This window comes from Telmatherina bonti, assembly GCF_933228915.1.
Source record: "Telmatherina bonti genome assembly, chromosome: 16".
Lineage (NCBI taxonomy): Eukaryota > Metazoa > Chordata > Actinopteri > Atheriniformes > Telmatherinidae > Telmatherina > Telmatherina bonti.
Window position 1 is genome coordinate 22,972,153 of NC_136614.1, and position 21,138 is coordinate 22,993,290.

At 38.8% G+C, this 21,138-nt stretch overlaps 1 protein-coding gene across 1 annotated transcript in view; it reads right to left on the reverse strand.

Annotated features, from left to right (window-relative positions):
- eya4 (EYA transcriptional coactivator and phosphatase 4) overlaps positions 1–21,138 on the reverse strand; it is a 46,248-nt gene that overhangs the window by 6,214 nt on the left and 18,896 nt on the right. The window contains 15 exon segments of the mRNA XM_079255434.1: positions 58–172; positions 538–698; positions 977–1,035; positions 1,339–1,428; positions 4,511–4,594; positions 4,781–4,917; positions 6,086–6,260; positions 7,411–7,493; positions 7,999–8,142; positions 9,914–10,056; positions 10,162–10,228; positions 10,902–10,979; positions 11,624–11,707; positions 15,274–15,395; positions 17,506–17,555. Coding sequence (XP_079111560.1) covers positions 58–172; positions 538–698; positions 977–1,035; positions 1,339–1,428; positions 4,511–4,594; positions 4,781–4,917; positions 6,086–6,260; positions 7,411–7,493; positions 7,999–8,142; positions 9,914–10,056; positions 10,162–10,228; positions 10,902–10,979; positions 11,624–11,707; positions 15,274–15,395; positions 17,506–17,555 — 1,592 coding nt within the window.

Genomic DNA, 21,138 nt, shown 5'->3' on the forward strand with positions numbered 1-21,138 from the left:
AAAATGTTTAATCAATGTTAATGAAAACAGACAAATAAACTAAAATGTAGGCATCACCTGGAGCTGATGATGGACAGGGACTTGAGTGCATGAGTGAGCCAGGAGTCGGTCAGAGCTTCCACCTCTGCCCTGAGCTGCAGCCACGCATCTCTCTTAGCAGGACCCAGCAGACCTGAAACACAGTGCAGACTACCTTTATCTACATCTAGTTTAAAAGTGTCATAACCATGTAGTTGTTTGGGTGTAAGGGATTGTGGGTCCAGTTGTGAAAAAGGTCAGTTGTTTTTGCAGTTTCTAATATTTTTTTTGGATGATTTTGAATTTAAGCTATCAACAGATAAATATTATATTATGTCAGGTTATAGCTTGTGTTATAGGTTACAAATACTAGTAGGTTCCACTCAGGAGGACAAACTGTAGCAGAGCACATAGCATGAATTGCTATTTTATAACTTCTAAGTTTCTGATAAGAAAAGCTTTCCAGTACACTATCTCAATCTCACTAGCAACCAGCAGACTGCATTCTGATTGGCTTACCCCCCACATTGTTTTTGTACGTGCTATACAACTCTTTGACCCGTCGGTAGCGGAAGGCCAGTTTCCTCATCCAGTCGACCCCGCCGCGAACACCCGTTGCCAGGCACAGGTTGGCGCTGGTTGCAGCTGCATGGAAGCCATCAGTTGCAAAACTGTAAGTACTGTCGATAATAATGATATGTTTTATTTGAAAAATCTGTGCTGGTAGAACAAAAAGATCAATTTTTTTTTTTTTATCACTATAATTTAATAGCCTATTTTGTATTCAACTTTAAAATGTAATTTACTCAAGGGTAAATTTTAAGCACATTATATTTTATTTAAAAACAACATGAACTTTGGAGAAACAGTAAAAAAAAAAAAAAAAAACTATAATGAACTATAAGATTCTACTATTAATAGTGCACGTTTTTTAAATTGTGAAATATTAAGTGATCACCTTAAGTCCTGGCCATTGTCATCAGATGACACATCATCAATATGTACCTGATCACATTCCTGTAATAAAAAATCAATGAACAACTTAAATAACACAAAAAACAAACAAACAAACAAAAAACAACAACAACAAAAGACAACAAAAGCATTATGTACTAAAATTAGAGCATAAACGCGCGTCCAGCATATTTCTACCACTAGAGGGCAGTAATGCTGTTTCACTGACCGAGCTTGACTTGAGTCTGTTGGGCCTGATACTGATTAGTTCAAAATTTCTACATACTGTGCAAAAATTTTGTAGCCTTAAAAAGTGAAAAACACCAAAGGAATAATTTTCTGTTTAAATCTGATATTTGTTCCCACCTCCAGGTCATTAAAGAACAAGTGTGTGTCTGCCAAGTTGAAGATCATCTCCTCCATCCTCAGACCAAGCGTCACTGCCATGGGAGGGTCCTGACAGAAGAAGGGGATGGCATCATGACGACATCACCGTGACAACATGTTTATCACTTTAAATGTTACTTATTGTTTTCCAGAGTTAATCAGTTACTCTTATTCTCAAATTCATTTTGACTTTGACACATTTTCCCATTTCACACCTCTAACACAACCCCTACAGGAAGAGTTGGTATGCTCCACTCATCACACCAGATGCTGACAGACAGGTTACACTTGTTCTGTTCCATCAACATTCCTTATGTTTGCAGAGGGGTTTGGAGGGGCGAAAGTAAGAGTGTTTCTCCTTGTGTGTGTGTTGCAGAGGGTAGGTACCCTCAAAGAGAGACGCTGTGGTATGTGAATGGGTTATGTGTATGTGTGTGTGTGTGTGTGTGTGTGTGTGTGTGTGTGTGTGTGTGTGTGTGTGTGTTTGGGAAAATGCTGGCCTGCCCTGCCAGCTTGGGGCTCAGCTGCAAAAACCATCATCTGTGATAGGTCAGCGAGGGTCGACAGCTTGCCGCACGATTCGCTGACGCTGTCAGACGACCAGAATAGAAAGAAACTAACAGGAAGGATAGTGAAAGTTGGCGAGGGACACGGTAATAAAGAGAGATGGACATCATTCCTGAGTTTGAAAAGCAACAAAACAAGATGACGATTAACTGAAGTTGAAAGATGTGTGAGTCAGAATGTTTCTGATTGTGTCATTTATCTGGAATAATGAAGGGAGAAGCCGTTTTCACTGAACCTGCTTGCCTGTCATAGTATGGAGGCATTAAATGCATTTATCTCTCAGATAATAACTAGGTTGGCTAACGGTTAAAGGAGAGGGGAAAAAAAGACTTGTTTGCCCTAGAAAAGCTGAATTTGCACTTTTATTTGAGAAGTTCAGTCTAAAAACTATTACTTTGAGATGGCATGTCAAACCTGAAACAGTCCCACTGCAAATCTGTGCTGTTATCTGGAAACTATATCCCAGACATGCCTTCTTCCAGAGGAGATATGTCCTCAGTTCTGTGGTGCATTTACTGTAGGTGTTGTGCTTCCTGTGTCAATAGTGTAAATCCTATTTTAAGGAGAGGGGAGAACAGACACAGCTGCCACTGGATTTCCATATATGAAGTATATGAAGTGAAAAATTTCTCTTGCAAATATAAAACAATAAAATATTAAGAGTGGCGCTTCACCAATTTTAAAGTTTATGCTGTCTTATAACTGTAGGCTACAGTATAGTTACGGCACCTTGGGAGACAAAAAACCCTCAAATTTTACTTTATGACTAATGTTGTGGAACTTTGCTTTATATATAAATATATATATATATATATATATATATATATATATATATATATATATATATATATATATATATATATATATATATATATATATATATATATATATATATATATATATATATATATTTATATATAAAGCAAAGTATATATATATATATATATATATATATATATATATATATATATATATATATATATATATATATATATATTTATTTTGCTGTCCAACCCCGTTGTTAGTTTTGGAACAAAATCAGGTTGTTTGAAGTCAGTAAAACAGTTTTTTTCTTAAAAATGATCCTCTTATAATATCTCCAGTTTGTTAAACATCATAAATCTTCGCAATAGTCCTGTCTCATCAGCAGAAATTTTTAGTGAAGGAATAATCTTTAAGAAAAAACAAAAATAACATTTGGCTTTAAAATCACAAATGCAGTGGTGTGTATTATCTCAGCCAACATACCCTGATATCTCATGTGACATTTATGTGAATTTAAGAAAGCTGGAAACAAACTATTTGCTATCAGTTGACAAATCAGGACAAATCCAGTCTAAGTCCATTGTTTCTCTACAGCAAAGACAACACAAACCAGCAAAATCAACCACGTTTCTGCTTCTTATACATTCAGACACACACACACACACACACACACACACACACACACACACACACACACACACCACTCAACTCAACAGGACCTTTCATTGCCCATTAAATCCAAACTGCCATACAATAAATGTGTCCATTGCAGAATAAATAGGAAGTACATCACAGCCCACAAACCCTCTCTGTAAAATGCCTGGGCTCCAAAGGATTAATGCAAGTCTGGCTCCAAATCATGCATGTGCTGTGCTAGCTTTTGTTTGAATGCCAAACGGGAATATCACAATGGTTCAGGGATGAAAAAAATCATCCAGGCAGGCTGGTGTCCACAGGAAACGACTTCACCCAGTAAAAATCTGAAGCCTTGGCCACATACGATGATCCCACATCAGAACTAAGAACATTTAAATAAAAGGGAACTATAAACAGCTAAGCTGCTATGTGAAAAAGTAAGACCACCTAAAAAGTTGACAGAGAGAACTGGCATAAAAATGTGCTCAGGTGAGTAATTAGCACACTGTGTTACGGTTAAACTAGTAAAAGCACTGACAGTTACTGATAGCCACATTTGAGGACTCATTTAATTATGCATGTGATCATATATAGACCGTAAAATTTCTGGAACAGTTTATGTAATATAAGAATTCAGCTGAGAGGAATAAAATATATGCACAATGTGCACTCAGTGGAAGTTGTAAAGTTAAAGTAGAAGCTTGGGGTGACGGGGAAGGTCATGACTTTTCTGTCATAATAATGATTCTTCAAGTTTGGTTCCACTGGTGGATAAAGTTGCATTTGCATATTTACTAAAAAAAAAAAAAAAAAAAAGCTTTTTATTTTAAGTCTTAATATTGCCTTGTAGGTAAATAGAGACATTTATAGGTGAAATTAGAGGACAAATAATTTTTTCTTAGCATTTTCTCTAGACAGATTCTTTTGTTTTTTTAAGCAACTTTAGCTAAAATCTGGATTTTTGTCCGATGTCCTCACAAGGCTGTCAGTGATCCATTAATTTCAATCAGTTGGGCTGAAGCAGGGAAACATCTAAAACCTACATAGCAACAGAGCAAAGTGGGAAGATTAATCACCTCTGAATCAGTGGGTTTATATTCTTACAAAGATAACGCAGCATGAAGAGAAAAATCATACTGGAGGACAATGAAGATGTCACAATAGATTAATGTAAATGTTTTACCTTGCCATATTTCTGTGCATAAGAGCCGGTGAGCAGAGAATGGAAAACAATGATCGTCTCGTCCAGATCCCACACAAACACCCTCTGAAAACATGACGAAAAGATGCATCAGTATGTGGATGCTTGCCCACATTGTACAGATAGCAAGCATCTCTCCTCCTATGTGTTGAGAAACGGCAGTAACAGAGTGGATAAAGATAAAACGAACACCATGAGATCTGAAAGGAATATTCAGTCAGTGCTCTGCGAGAGTGTTTTTCTGTCCCTTACCTCCAGGTCACTATCAGGGGGAGGAGAGGGGTTGTTTTTGCGGCCCCTGCCGCGCGACTTTGACCCCCCACTCCGACAGGCTCTGTCATCCAACTCTTTGATGGGTGTGGAAGGGCTCTGCACTGTATCAAAGTCCCCTGAGAGTGAATACAGAACACAGAAAAGGCATTTGAAATGCTTTATAGAAGTATTCCGATATAAGCCTCAAACTGCTCAAAACGACCCCTTTAGTCGCTGCATGACAGAAAAAGTAATGATGTAGTTTGAGCTGATTCCACAGGTGCTCTGGAGTCACATCCACCTCGGGAGGAGCAATAACTCAGACTCTGTACAGTGAGTAGTCTTGTCGGGTTTAATTGGCATGACAGATCATCTTAAAGGCCACAAAAAAAACCTAAACAAAAGCGCTGTTTGTAATATGACTGATTAACGATAACATGAACGCATGAGGATCTAACAGAGGAGGGGGGGATATAGAATTGTGCAATAAATCAGACAAGTTATGTAATCTGATTCTTTTTGCAAAGATACTGCTGCAAAGAGTCGGCCGAAGTATAAATTAGAATGCACACAAAGGCGTGCACACACATTCTTGCACACAAGCACGCCCTCCCAGTGCCATATGCTCCCACTGCTGCTCGGTAACTAGAACCAGACCCTAAGCTTTGGATCCCATATTGTTATGTCTCAATCAGAGTAAAAGGAGAGTGAGAAAGTGGGGGTGGATAAAGAAGACACAAACAGCATGTGACTGACCCCCCCCAAAAAAAGAGAAAAGAAAAACAGATACCAACTGGAACGGCAAGAGGGGTGAATGAAGAAGAGAGAAAGGCAGATAAAGGGAAAAAAAAAGTTAATGACAGGAAGAATGATAAGCTCCTTTAATCAGGTTTCCTGAATTACAGCCAAAAGAAACAAAAGAAAAAGAGGAAGAAAAAAAAACATTAAACTGGAACATGCAGCCACATGGGTGCATTTTAAACTCCTTTCCTTAAAAATGTTTTCTCTTCTTTTCTAACTCATCAACCAAACTTCAGTCATTTAACGTAGCTTCTCGCTAATCTCAGTCCCAGAGGACACACGTCAACTCTCCCAATCACCATGATGTCCTGTGCTTCTTTACGGCTAAAAGAGGGAGCTGAACTCTGTTTATCAGCTGGGATATTTTCCAGCTAAAACCAACATAATGAATGCAGAGTGAGGAGGGGAGACAAATCTGACATTTGCATATGAAGCTACAACTGATTTGTGGTTAGTAATTTGACAAACTTATCCTGAGCTATAAGCATCGTGTGAGCCACAAACCTGGGTGAAGTTCAGCAGCCTGTCCGGTCATGGCAGGGGTGGGATCTTGCAGCTGGTAAGCAGCTGTGGAGCCTGTGCCATCCACGCTGTTGGAGGTCATATATGTCCCATAAGTGGAGGCAGAGTAATACTGCGCGTACTGGTTTTGGCCAAATGTTGTGTATGAGGGATAATCCTGGAGACGACGAAGACAAAGTCACAGACGATAAGTTCCAGGAAAGAAGAAAACTGAGATGTTTCACTTTTCTGGTGAGGGCCAGGCTGACTTCTGAGGACAGATTTTACAAGTGTTCCCTCTCATTTCTCTAATCTTTTATCCCCTCCAATCTGTATTTTATATCTCCAAGACAATTTAAGCCTTGTGCTGCTGCTTTTTACTGACCCAGTGGAGATGGGCGCTTTTATGATTCAGCTCTTTAAAGCTGTCACTACATCCATCTCTGGAAGTCCTTATAAACTGGAGCATACCACATGAACGTACACACACATGCATGCAAAGCTGGTATGTAGTCTGCACCAGTTGCACACAAGCCTGCACACATATACAGTACTCACAGTAAGCGTTTTTCATTTCTTTTTTAAACGCTATTCCTTCCTTTTTGGTCTTTTGCTCGCTTTCTCTGTATCTGTTAAACTCATATACAGAAAACTATTCCACTGACTTCCACTCATATATTTGACCATGACTACTACCTGAATATCACCCTAAATATCACCTTAACTTAATGCAAATCTTTTCTTTACCTTAAACTTAGTCGTCGAACTGAACATTTTATAATTTACATGATGGGAATTGACTTTTTCTATTTTAAAATGGAGGCAGGTTTTCATACTGTGACTGTTTAAAGTGATTTATGTCCTCACAACATGACTAATACAAGAACACACACACACCATATTCCCCTTAATCCACCCACACGGGCCAAACCTTTACTTTTTTTCCCGTAAACAGCCACATAGCAAGACTATCTATCATAGCAAGACACTGAAATCCCCCTATAAGCATTTTTACTACCACAATATTCATCATATGGACGTAGAGAATATTCAGAACAAAACACTCTTTCACCAAGGCTGATTGTCTGTTTCTCTCACAACTTTTCCCATGTTGTAAGGTCACAACGCATTAAGATTTTATTTCATAAAACTGCTCCGAATGAAGAAAGTTGCAGGTGAACAGGAGTGTAAAACCGCCATCTTGATTACTGCTGCAATACATTTACTTAACCGCAAATAACTGAAAATATTAGGATCGTTTAATCTGCTCAAACAAAATCTATCATAAACTTAGACTTTCCTTCCTGACTGTGGGATGCATGGTGTACCTGCTGTGTGGCAGTGTAGTTGGCGGCGTTGGACACTGAGTTGTTGGTGGCGTAGATGCCTGAGGAAGGAGTGAAACTGGAACCTGTGGAGAAAATAAATAAGAACAGTTGGAGAAATTTGGAAACATTTTATTTTCAGCAAGTGAAAATGCTGAAAATACATTTTCACATTTCACATTGCACAAAACATTTTTAAAATGTATTGTGCACTTTTGCATACTGCCAGTGCCTGCCTGTGGTGCCGAAATAAACAAGTCACCATTAAAAAACTCATTGTGCCTTATAATGACAGCATGAGGCTGCTGCTGTGAGCTTCCAGCTAACCCGATGCAGATTAACTGAGTCAGAAAATGACCTAATCACTGTTTTGTTTAACCCTGCAAGCAGTTCTGTCACGTTTTCTTCCAGACTGTGGATCATTTGTGAAATTGTCTTTAAAATTAGACACAAAACACTGTGGAGGGCACTGTTTTTAACTCTACATTGTATTGTAGTTTTTATTACAATATAGATTCCCTTGGGTCTGAAATAAAGAATAAAGAAAAGAAGAAAGATTAAATGGTAGTATCACATTTTCTGTGCACTGACCTGGCATTTGATAGGGTGAGTAGGCAGTCTGTCCGGGCTGAGGTGTGGTGAAGCCAGGGCTGTAGCTGAGGCCAGTCTGCAGGGGAGACTGACTTTGGGTGAGGCCACTCTCTGTCTTAATGCCTGGAAGCATCACTCCGAGGTCTGTGAAAGAGTTTGAAAATGAATGATTGAAAAACACAAGATACAGCAATCTGTATTCTTTTTTTGGTGAAATTGAGCATTAATTTCACTTTATGTATTTAATCGTCCCACTTTGCTCTTAAAAAGGTAGAAATATTTAATTTCTTCCTAAGTGTTGCAAGGAAACTAGAATGCGGGTGAACAACTATTTAGATTTTTTTTAAATTTTTTTTTTTACCTCTAGTATTAAAATGCTTCTTGTAGGTCTTTTGAGTGCTGGAAGTTTTTGCTTGGTATTCATGTTACCAAACACATCAGTTTAACAGAACAAGAACGTTAAGCTTCATTATAAATACAATTATCCAAAATGTGTAACGCCATTTTCTTCCAATTGAAGCACATTTTAATGCCTTTTTTCTTCCTGTGATTTAGAATCTGGAGAATCATTTCAGCCAGACATTATATCACACATCATACACTTCTTCTACATTCACTTTTGCTGCATCTATACATGAGTAAAATGGCAGTAATTTAATTTAATCACATTTGTTTCTTATGATATAGAACTGCGCAAAATAAGACTTTTAAATTCTCTGTTTTAAGGTAACAATTTTTACCTGAAACCACAGCTGAAATGATACATTTTTACTGCACATGGATTTTCCTATATGTTTGGAGGAATGAAGTGGAGGATTGCAGCTTACAATTTATACCCCTGGATGTCACCAGATACTACACATTGGATCTTTAAAGTGGTTTAACAAAAACATTGAATAAGTTGTTTTAAATTGATCATTCTGTGATGAACTGGCGACCTGTCCCAGTAGCAGCTGGGATAGACTCCAGCTCCTCGGTGACCCTGCACTGGAACGAGCAGGTATAAAATGAACAAATGGTATTATAGCCCCTCCGTTTTGACAGGCTAGACATTTGACATTGTTCTTCTCTGACAAATTTGAGAGAAAATGGTTTGACATTTATTTAAAGCATTATATTGGCACTTTAACAGTCCACTGAAATGCTCAACAGACTTTTAAAGACATTCAGATATAGAGAGTTAAGCTGGTCCATTTTAACGGGGCAAATCAGTAACAACTAAAAAAGCTTTCCAAGTGCTGGAACAAGATTATAGTGGAGGGATGAGACAAGGATAATTTTATACCAGACCTAGAAAAGCACTCAGAGTGCACAGGCCTCCGCCAAGCAGCTCATTTCCACCCATATTGTGAAGGATCGTCTAAAGAATGTCTTTGTCTACAAATCCTTCAAGATCACTCCCGAAATTTAACTGAATCTAAGTTTAACCAAGATCCATGCTCAGAAAAAAAGACAAAAATCCACGTAGTAGTTTTCGCTTAAAGTTGCTAGCAAATTGACAAACAAAGAGACGGACAGACACATAAAACCTCCCGTTGACGTTACGAAGAGAAGGATTCATCTCCAAAATGTCCATCCAAAGCAAAACCATATCGTCTGCTATCATTGTGGTGTCAGTGTTATTGCATGGTTGCTGTAGAACGAGGACATTGGTGTGTTCTGACTGTATAACAGTTATACTATAATTCATGGCAGATACAAGAGGATGGATTTTGAAATGTGTAAGACTATACTGTCTACTCAGACAGTAACATGCAGTAAAACTGACATGGAGAGGCATTACTGTAGAAGTGGAACACAATGAAGCTCAAGAGCTTCGAAATGCAAAGAAGCAATGTTTTTTGTTCATAGCAGAAAGAAGTAGCCACAAAGTGTAACTGACTTTTTTTTTTTTTTTCAGTGTGTGTTATGATACCATAGGTGGACAGTCCATAGGCTTGTCCTGTCTGTGAGTATGCCGTATACACGGTCGACTGCTGCATGCTGCTGAACTGAGGTTGGCCAGCGTACGTCGGCATGGGGGGTGCTGCCGGTGTGGAGAGGATGTGAGGGTAGGGCCTGGAGACAGACAGGTAAAGTCAGTACCAGACTGCAAACTGTACCTGGACAGAAGGAGGATCATTTTCTACAACAGCAGACTCTCGAGTTACAAGTTGGACTTACTTTGAAGGGTAGAGGGGAGGAGAGTACTGGTGGGCCGAACGAGGGCTGTACCCACTGCTGGTGATTACTAAAACAAAAAGAAGAGGAAAAAAACAATCCAAAACAACAAGGTAAAGTCAGGTCAAAGTCGGTGACAACCCAAATCCTCTGTCTTTCACTTAAAAAACAAAACAAAACACTCTTGAACAGCAGAGTTCAAGGCATCTGCCTTATTGGAGCTGAAATGTTGTTCCAGTAAACACAATCTGAAGCTTTGTGAATGGAGAGGAGCCAAGTTCACTCTGCTCCACGAAGCCCCCCCCCCCCCCCCCCCCCCCCCCCCCCCCCGCCCCCCCCCCCCTCACAGTGGGCCCCATAGTAAAACACAATGTCTGTTTGTGGTCATTGAGATGTCAGAGCTCAGTACTGACAAACACCCTGCTGGTTTTAAACCCGTCTATGTTTTGCGTAATGACTTTGTGTATTAGTGTGTGATGTTTTGCAGAGTTAAAGGAGCATAGGACGGCGTGTGTCTAAAAAAAGGAAAGAAAAGACGGGTGTAAAAATGTCTCTCATTCCTTTGCCAGCCTTTCATGATGCAGTCCAAGGACAGGCAATAGTAGACAGCAGTACTACCACCAGGCTAAAATGGATGATGGCGTTTGCGTGACTGTTTTTGACACTGAAAGCACACAGTGAAGTGGACCTGCAAGCAAGTATTTTTTTCATCTGTAAAGCTGACAAGTTTAATGTGCTTTTACCTGAGCCCGCATATGTGTCCAGTGCTGTGTCGCCTGTCGTGGTGGCTGTATCGCTGTTGTTCATAGGCTCTGTTTTTACTTAAAGGAGAAAGAAAGCATCTGTGTTAGGGAATACCAGTAAAGACAATTAATCACACAAAAAAGAAAGTCTCTCTTAATAAAGGGCAGAAAACTACCATGCAGTTCTAGTATGTGAGCAAATTGTGTGCAGGGTTCCCTTTGCAATTTCTGCAGTCCACATGTTTTGAATTACTAGGCTGAAGCACCACCATAGCCTTCAGGTTTTATTCCTCCCTAACTTTTCCATGTCATTTTTAACCTCAAGAAATAATTATTTTATAATTATTTTATAATTATAAAACGATAAAATGTGATGATTAAACTTAAAATGCAATCATGCAAAGTAAACAGTTGGGAAATTTCCCACAATATTTTCTGACTTCCCCTGCAGATGAATCAAATTTAACGCTGTGACAGGCAGGAACCCTGCAAATACTGTATATACAAAAGGCCACACACACTGATAAATTCACAATGGGGAAAAGTTGGAAACACTGCACAGCAAATAAAATCAATCAGAGCAATTCTGTCAGAAAATAAAAAAAACAAAAAAAACAAAAAAACAAAAAAAACAGCTTCAACTACACAAAGCCATCTCGGTTGCATTTCATTTAATAATACATGACTTCTGGTTTTGGATTCACACACATGCACCTCTGTACCATAGTCCTTGGAACCCGAGGCAGGGGGTGGGCTGCTGCAGCCCAACAGCCAATCAGCCGTGTTTAGAACAGTCATGCTTTCACCTATAGGAGTGCAAGGTGGGAAGGAGGTGAGGACGTGATATACTGAGAACCGGGTGCAGGTCTCAGGTAAATTATATGTGATCACATAGAATCTAACACTAAACATTAGTGGAAAATAATCTCTCTAAATTTCTTTGACAGTTCATGAACAGTTTGGGACATTTACCTGGTTTACTGAGAACATAGCATAATTATTAAGATTTAACAGTGAAAATAATATTTTTCTGCATTTTAAATGGCTCAGATGCAACTCTACGTTTTTATGATATGCAAATGACTGTTACATTCATCTTCTGTGGATCTTCTATGAAAGCTGAAAGGAACCATGCCAGATATTTATTTTTAATGCTGTAATCTGAAGATAAAATAAATCATTTTGTCTTGATAAAACAATGTTTTTTTTTTCATTTTCTCAAGTAATCTAATTTACATGTAAGTATGACAGATGCTCTCATAGAATGTGACATAAATGGTACATTTTTGTCACTTGGTTGCATCACTACTTGTTGCAAGGAAAATGTACAAAATGTTGTGATTTTCAAAGTGCTCAAGCTGAACAGGAACAGCATAATGTTGGTGCGAATTACGCTCCTCATACATATTTCTAGTTGCCTTTCTTGGCATTTTCATTATACTATCCACCAAATTTGTGCATCAACTGGCATGTGATGCTTTTGATTTGGGATTGGTTCTTTAGAAATCCTGGCGGTGTTAAGTGTTAATTTGTCAAACATGTGTGTTAGCAGATACATCATATGGACATGTTAACAACAGAATAACTTGATTCTGTTCAAACACAGGGTGAAAGAAAACAGAAAGCATTATCTGGTGAGCTTCAGTGGCTGTACAAAGTAGCTGTCCCCCTTTCCAGTCAACCTCCAGTCTGTAAGCTAAACTAGCCAAACTCTTCTGCAAACAAACATTAACCTGCAACATTTTTTTTTTTTTTTACAATGGAGACAAGCTCTAAAAACACACTGCCATTTATATCATCATCCCATAAAAATGAACTTATGCTTTTTAGTTTCCCATTACAGCATCCACATGGTCTGAGGAACATCCATTTCATTTTTATCTTCATTCTGTTCAACAGACCCTTAAGGAGATACTTATGATAAAGCATTTGATCGATAACCAATGTCTATAGTTCTCTACATAATCTGCCTGTGGCTTGCTGCTGGCTCAGTAAAAATTAAAACATATAGTTCTACCTTACCAGACATTTATTAGAGGATTTGTTTTGGTACTCCAGGATGAATCTGCCCGTTAACTACTTCGACATACTACATAGGAAACACTTTATTCGTTTCTTTTCTCCGAGCATCATTTAAAGGCATTATCAGAAACCATATGAGAACTCCATTTATTTCTGAACAACTTCATTAATCCCCTCGAGGGAGCAATATTACCCACTGGAAAAGCTGTAATGAAGACAAATGAGTTGCTATGGAGATGGCCTATGGGCCAATGCGTTGGCTGATGTCAGGTGAGGGGAATGTTGGGTATGTAGTTTGTTTTGGCTGTGTGTGTGTGTGTGTGTGTGTGTGTGTGTGTGTGTGTGTGTGTGTGTAGTCCTGGCTCTGTCTGCTTTAAACATTAAGTGTGAGCTCATCAAAAAAAAAAAAAAAAAAAGATTGAATGTGCTCTAATATGGTCTGGATTTGCTGTGTGTCCATTCTGAACAAAACTATTTCTGCAACTCTGTTGACACTTCAAGATGACTAAAAAGCAACATCTCTAACTTTTTCCATTAAACTCTAAAATGGTTTCCATCGCAGCAAAAGATCAAAGCATTTCCAATCAAGAAAAGTTTTACATCCCACTGCCCTGTCCTAAAACCTTCCCCAACAACACAAAAAAAGACAAGAGGGTGGATAAAGAGTGACAGATGGAATAAAGATGAAAGAAGGGAGAGATAAAAAGAAGGTAAAAGAAAAAGGACAAAAAAAAAAGAAACTGGGACAAGGGAAGAAGACGAGAGAAAAGTTCTAGGTGGTGTTGACATCTAAGAGAGCAGTGATGCTTTAATGCTCTTGTAGAGGAAATAGTTTCCAGTGGGAATCTTGAGCTTACACTCACACACTTACAGTCTGAGACACACACACACACATATAACCACACTTTGCCAAGTGGTTAGCGGAGAACAGCAGAAGTGCTTTACCGTGTGTTTACACACATTCACTGGTGGTTTACTTGTAGCAGTGTGGATATGTGTGTGTGTGTGAGTGCAAATGTTTGCATGTGTGCGTCTAGAGCTGTCTTTTTAAAGACCTCAAAAAGAATTCATCTCTGCATGCTGAACTCGTCCCAGATTGAGGATTTTGCAATAGATTTTACAGACTCACTCGAGCACTTTTATCCAAAGGATGATATAATATGTGCTTCCAGTCTCTGCTGGAGTTTAGACGTTTCTTAAAAGATACCGATGACTCTGTGCATTTTCTGAACAAATTTAAGAAATGAGACGTGTTGGAGTTTTCAGCTTTAAAGAGAACATAGTGGGCTTCTGTACCTGCTAAGTAACGTGGATTGCGACTCCAGTTGTCCAACTTTGAGGACACAACTTACACTTAAGCTTTGTTTCAGAATTCCTCCGTTTGGCTTTTAAACATTCATGCTACAAAACTAAATGCTTGACAAAAACTTTACAAGCAATTAAATGATTTGTACTGTCAGTCAAACATCTACATGACACAATAAAGTGTCACCGTTCCTCCCGTTGATCCCTGCCATAAAGTGTCGCATGTGTCTTGTCAGCTCCCCTCAAAGTGTATCCAGGTGTATCAGCTCCCTCCTCACCTCATGTCTTTGCCTGTTGTCTGTGTTTTGTTTTTTGTTTTTCTTAGCATTCCAGTATTATTGAATTTCCCTTCTGGGATTAATAAAGTATTTTTCATTTAATTTCATTAGTCTTCATAAATAAAGATACTTTCTTGCACCGAAACTGTCTGCATTTGAATCCGCTCTGCAGCATATCAAAAACAAATGTACTTTTGTATGTGTTATAATATCAATATAAGAAAGTTATTCTCCTTGCCTTTATCCAAGATATTTTCCCACCAGGAAGGCATTTTAATAAATCTTTTCACAAAGCAGTTTTTAATAATGCCACGTGATGACATTACAATACCAACCTCATGTAACACAGCAGGGAATTAGTGTAGCTAAGCCAAAAGAACGCAAATATTGCTACATTTTAAAGCAGCCTGATTTAGATATTCATTCATATCTTTTTGATTATCTATCCAATTATTTATCTTTTTAATTACTCAGTATACTCTAATGCTGAGTTTATTTTGGATAGCTTGCTGCTTTGTACTATTATTGGAATTCGTGCCTAGCTATAGCTTCATATATTCTACACACATGAAAACAGTATCAGTCTTCTTGCCCAACTCATGGTAAACAAAGGTATCTTCCAAAATGTTGTCCTGTTAATTTCAAGTGTTTTTCTTTTATGTAGTTGACAACACATTTGCCTTTCTAATAACTATCATGGTCATGTTGATGACTGTGCTGATGACTGATGATTCTCCATATGAGCCCAATGAATGGAGCCTTCTCACCTCCTGTTCCATTGGTGGTGATGGAGGGGCTGCTGAGGTTGTTCTTGTCCAGCTTGGAACTTGACGAATCTCCACCTGCCACGCGGTTATGAGGACTCGCTAGGTCCTGCATTTCCATAGACCTAAGAGAGAGAAAGGTGGGGGGGGGGGATTAACTGCAATTTCTTAATGAACAGCAGATCAACAGCAACATGCCATCCCAGCTGGGGACCTGCCCCTTCCTCATGTTATGTTGAGATCCCAATGAGCCCATTCAGTGACATATGTGCACACAGGAATCACACACAGAGTCATAAACTTCATGTTGCTCAGCACCAGTTAGCTTACATGAGCATATGTTCAGAGGCGCTAGACATTGTCTGTGGGCCTGCTGGCTCTTTTATGGAGTGGTTGTGTGTGGACGGGAATGTGTGTGTATACGTCTTGTGGGCTCCAATACAAACCCACAGCCTGCCAGCATGCTTTAGTTTTACAATGTGTTCCACATGCATGACTGGGATGAACCAGCACACAAGGTGGTAATGGTAAAGTGAGTGTGTGTGTGTTTGTGTGTGTGTGTGTGTGTGCATATGGATGGTTGGAAATGGAAGTAAGCTAAACATGAACAGATTAAAGATGCATATTTATAGCTAAATAAAAATCCTTCTCCATATATCAGACCTTATTTTATATTTGTACCTCTGTCACTTGTTGCCAAGGCAACATATACTCTCGAGGGGCAATAACCCCTCAGTGAGAGGGATGAGTATTTGCAATAAACTGTCATGTGAACGCACTGTAAGAAAACCAACATAAAATACTAGTTTAAGACTCGTCATCACGATCGCCACAAAGCCACATTCTGACATGTACTTTGGTGGAAGGCATAGTTTCATGTTGAGTTGGTTTCTGTGTGGACAGTATCTCCTTTGTGTGTGTGTTTGTGTGTGTGTTTGAGGCCTGACTCATGCTGCCTGCAGGTTCGGTCACACTTGTGCTTTTGTGTGGGACATCAAAGCCAGAAATGACAGAGATGGAAGGAGAATCAAATAAATGTGGGCTGCTGTGGGAGAGAGCGTACATCTGTGTGGAGGTCTGGAAGCAGGCCATGTCAATGCCATGGGCAGATAGCATCACCACACATGACTGCAACCCACAGTCAGACTGACATGTATAAACATATATCTTCCAGCAGACAAGAAAGATATGGCTAAAGGGTACAAAAAAGGGAATGTACAAAAGATAAAACAGTTTAAATTGACTATTTTCTCTATGAAAATAAAAGGCTTTTCTGCTCCGCTGTACATTTTAGAATGAAAATTGCTGATAGCAATTCAAGGCCTGATTTCAAATAAAACCTTCAACTATATCTGCTAAACATGGCAAAACTAAAAAACTGTCACAGATTGTTTTGCTTTTTCATCACTTATGTGCTCAAAGCGCTTCATTCATCCTGTACTTTTGTCTTTCAACAGCAGGAAATGATTCGGCCTCCTTTCCTTGCCCTTTTTTTTTCCCCCCGTTCCATGGAGGCGATGGCAGGAGTTGGTGTTTCATAAACTATTTTCTGGTTTTCACATTATGTCTGGACATTGGAGCAATACGCTGCATGTTACTAAAATTTACCGTGTGTTGAGCTCAATAAGTTGATATAAGTTACTACAGATTATTTTTATTACAGATTATTTGACTATGATTCAAATATTCATTATTTACAGTTTAAAATAACATTACAGAGCCAAATTTTCCATCGTCAAATGCTATTTTTTCTCAGCAAATGTAAAAAAAAAAAATCACAAAACTATACAGTTAGGAATTTGTTTTAAAGCTAAATCAGAGAATATTTAGCATTTTAATAAAAAAAAAAAAAAAACATATTCCTTATGACAACTGTCAATAAATTGACAAGCGGTTTCAATTTTAATGCATGTACATTGGGTACCCTTTGCTTGTCAGTTTGAATGAATTGGTACTTCTTTCTCTGTGTGCGTGCAGGCATGTGTGTGTGTGTGTGTGTGTGTGTGTTTGTGTGCACAGAGTTTTTTGACACTAAGTTCTTGTGGAAATACTGATGACCTCATCAAAGCTCCCAAGTGCAGTGAAAACTCATCTTTCTCTGCCATGATCAGAGAACCAAGACACACATTAATGTACACACACACACACATTCACGCATATGCACACACAGACTTTAAAAAAAAAAAAAAAAAATCTACATTTTTACAGAACTGTGCAAACAGACACATATCATACCTGGCCTCTGAGGGGTCTGGAACATGAGAGTCACTGTGTGATTTTTTTACCTGCAAAGAAACCATGTCGGAGAGTCAGTTACTTAACACACACTTTGCATTTTGCACTTTCAGTTCATAAGAAACAGTGTTAAGTGTGTCATAAAATAGCTCTATAAACTGGTGTTAATGAGTCACACACATTATATTAGTATCATGAACTGTTGTGACGAACAACAACATAAATTCTGGTCCTCAACACTTCTAAGAACTGGAGAAAAGTCAATGATTATTAATTAACCAAAATAAATTACAAGTTTACAATGCAAACTAATTTTCTAATGTTTAGAGTTTAACACAAATATGATAAATCACAATCTGGTGTGTATCACTGTGAAGGACGTGCTAACTGGAGTCTAAGTGACAGATATTAACTTTCCCTTGTACTCTCATGACCCCTCTCCATCCAAAGCCCCAACCCACTTCTCGACCCTTTTAAAGTGGAAAGGTCCCACTGGGGTCATGTGAGGTCACAGCGGAGAGCTCACTCTGCACTGTTAAACATGGCGCTGCAGAAGCTAAACTCAGCCTTGACTTTGGGAGGTAAGCAAGACATTTGGTTGTGTCAATCATTGCACTGGTACATTTTTACTTCCAAAACAGACCAAAGAAAAAAAAAAAAAAACAAGCTTCGACTTCAGAACCTTTCCACTGCAGTGCCCAGTCCTTACAGACCGGCTGGATTGATGTGTGTGAGGGTATGCAGGGCGAGACGTCAGACCAGTGGTTCTCTATTAAAATTCCTCCCTCTTATTTGGAACAGGAACTAATTAGAACAGTAAATGCAGGGCGGCGCGAGGGCCAATGCGTACCAGCTGCCCTATAATCACTGTGTCAACACACTGTTGAGGTGTAGGGCACGTGCAGGGTGCCAAACACACACACCCATGTATGGAAATGCACAACGAAGACACACACAGCCAAATTCATCCAGACAGCATATATTCAAGTCATTTGCACATTATCGCAATCATAGGTAAAGCATACAAAGAAAGTGCTTGACTAAGCAGACACTAAACTTCAGGTATGCAGAAGGACTTTTCTGTGTGTATAGGTGTGTGTGTGTGTGTGTGTGTGTGTGTGTGTGTGTGTATAGATGCAGTTTTGCTGTTATGTTTCTGATTAGAGGATCCTGCTGTGAGCAAATAAGAAGCAGCACTTAGCTGTTTAAGATAGAGTTCAAAGGTCAGCTGGTCTCCTCGTATGGATCATTTTACACACTGGCACACACACAGACACACGCACACACAAGCCACTTTCATGTCACGTTTCATGCTTTACTGAAATTTAACAAGGCTGTCAGTCACGGCATCAACAGTATGGCCGTGAGAAACGGCAATTCACATGTAACACACATGCAGGACCTCGGCATACATACACACACACACACACACACACACACACACACACACACACACACACAATGTAATATATTAGCTTGGCTCGGTTTTTGTCTCAACACGATCTCCAAAAACACAAGCACACACAGGCTTTGATCCTGAAAAGCTTTTATCACTGTGCTTCATTCATGGCCGGCTTCTCCTCCGTGTCGGAGTCTCTCAACTCTTTCTCTCAACATGCAGACCCTTTAATCTTTTTCTGTCAGACACACTTGTTTCATAATCAAGAACAATTACACGCATCTATCTGGTTTGACCGTTACTTTAACTTATTTTTCATTTTAGTTTGTAAATCAGCACTGAAGACATTTAAACTGACTTCATTGTTTAGGGATTCAGTCGTGCCAAGATGAAACTGCAGTGATAAAAACCTACAAACCGGTGATAGTTGGATAAAAGTTCTCTCCAAGTCCTGGATCCATACATTAACTACCATTCTTCCTCTTTGAGCAAATAGAATTAAAACACATCAAACTTTTTCTCCAATGAAACAAAGCACCTTCGAGCAGACTCTTAGGTGGCAACGTCTGAATAAGCCATTTGTGTCACCTGAGCTGCTTAAATAAGTAACCTTTGACCTGGATGGCCGGGTGACCGGTCTTGAACACTACCTGGCCGGCACAAAGACTCCCCAAGGGAAACACACAAGTACCACAGGTGATTAGCACTAATAAAAGTTTATTTGACAGAATTATACACATCTAAGTATACACTGTTATACACACTGAAGTTTGTAATTTTAACATTAGGCATAATTTAACCACAACCCTACAAAACATTTATAATTTTTTTCATTACGTTTAGGTTTGTTTCCTCTTATTTATTTTTTTTTGGGTTGAGGTATTGTCTGTGAGAAACTGCCCCCTACGCAGGAGGAGAAAAGAAGAAGAAAGAAGAATTGTGCTATTTTGTTTGAGGTAATAGCCTACACCATCTGCAACCGGACATCCGATACCATTGCATTAGACTGCACACGCAGATACACAACTGGTAAATGAAAGCTTTTTTTTTTTTTAAATAAAGAAATTACAATTTTAAAAAAATTCTAAGGCGATACTATTAAAATAATTTTAATTTACAATCAACCAAATTAATTTATTAATTAGTAAGTAAACAAGTTGCCTTTCTTAGACTAATCTCTGATACAAATTCCACTTCAGGCAAAGTAAATAGATAAATAAATAAACTGCAATGATTCATGTAAATTGTGTACATCAATTATCAGATCCTACTTCTTTCCCCAAAGAAGACAAAAGCCCGCATAAAACTAATTTATTAATTCTCAAGTGATGTATAAAAAAAATATCTGATGGTGATGATTATAAATTTCTATAAAAAGAAAATGTTTAAATTATAAGCACTATTAGAAATGTATTCTTTATTTAAATGTGAAGCTGTAAAAACTGCTTTTAATGCAAAAGAACTTGAAGTCATTTGAACGCAACATCCGCACTCTTACCGTAACCAACTAACAATTTTGATGCCCGAAATTTCATACCTATTCAACCAAAAAGCAGCACTTTTTTTTATCTTTTACTGGTTTATATTCCTAATAGATAATATAACGCTACAGAAAAGACTACAGTGCTTGCTTCAGGTTATAGCATGAAACACACACATTGTCTCACAGACTTGGAGATATGCTCTTACCTCAGAGTCTAATCAGGTCAGTTAACAGTCCGATATTTCCACAAAGCATTACAGAGCGCCACAATCCACCAGCTCCTCCTCAGTCGTAGACGTTCTGCTCTCCCTCACGAACAGAAACACACACACTCTCCTCGAACACCGCTCTTCTCGGTCTACCTGCCTCTCACTTGCTCCTCCAGGTGTCAAAGGCTTTTCTTGTTTCTGCACTGGAGCAGAAAGTACATTCTTTTTGCTCTTTCGCTTTGAGCCTGAGCTCTTCTGCTTTGCACAAAAAAAAAAAATCTACATAAAAAAAAAGATCCTGCATGTAAGCTATTTTTCTCCTCCTCTCTGCCTTTAAGGTCAATCCATGTTCAGCTCCTGTCGCCCCTGACTCCAGTAATGGGGAACATTTCGCTCGTCTTGTTTCCCTCCTCCTCTGCCTCCACCCCCTCTTTTTCTCTTCTCCTCCTCCTCTATTTCTCAGCTGTCACTCATTATGGACTCACTCAAGCTTGAATTTAAAGCCCAAGAACTTTTGAAATATTGAAGGTGTATTTTACTTT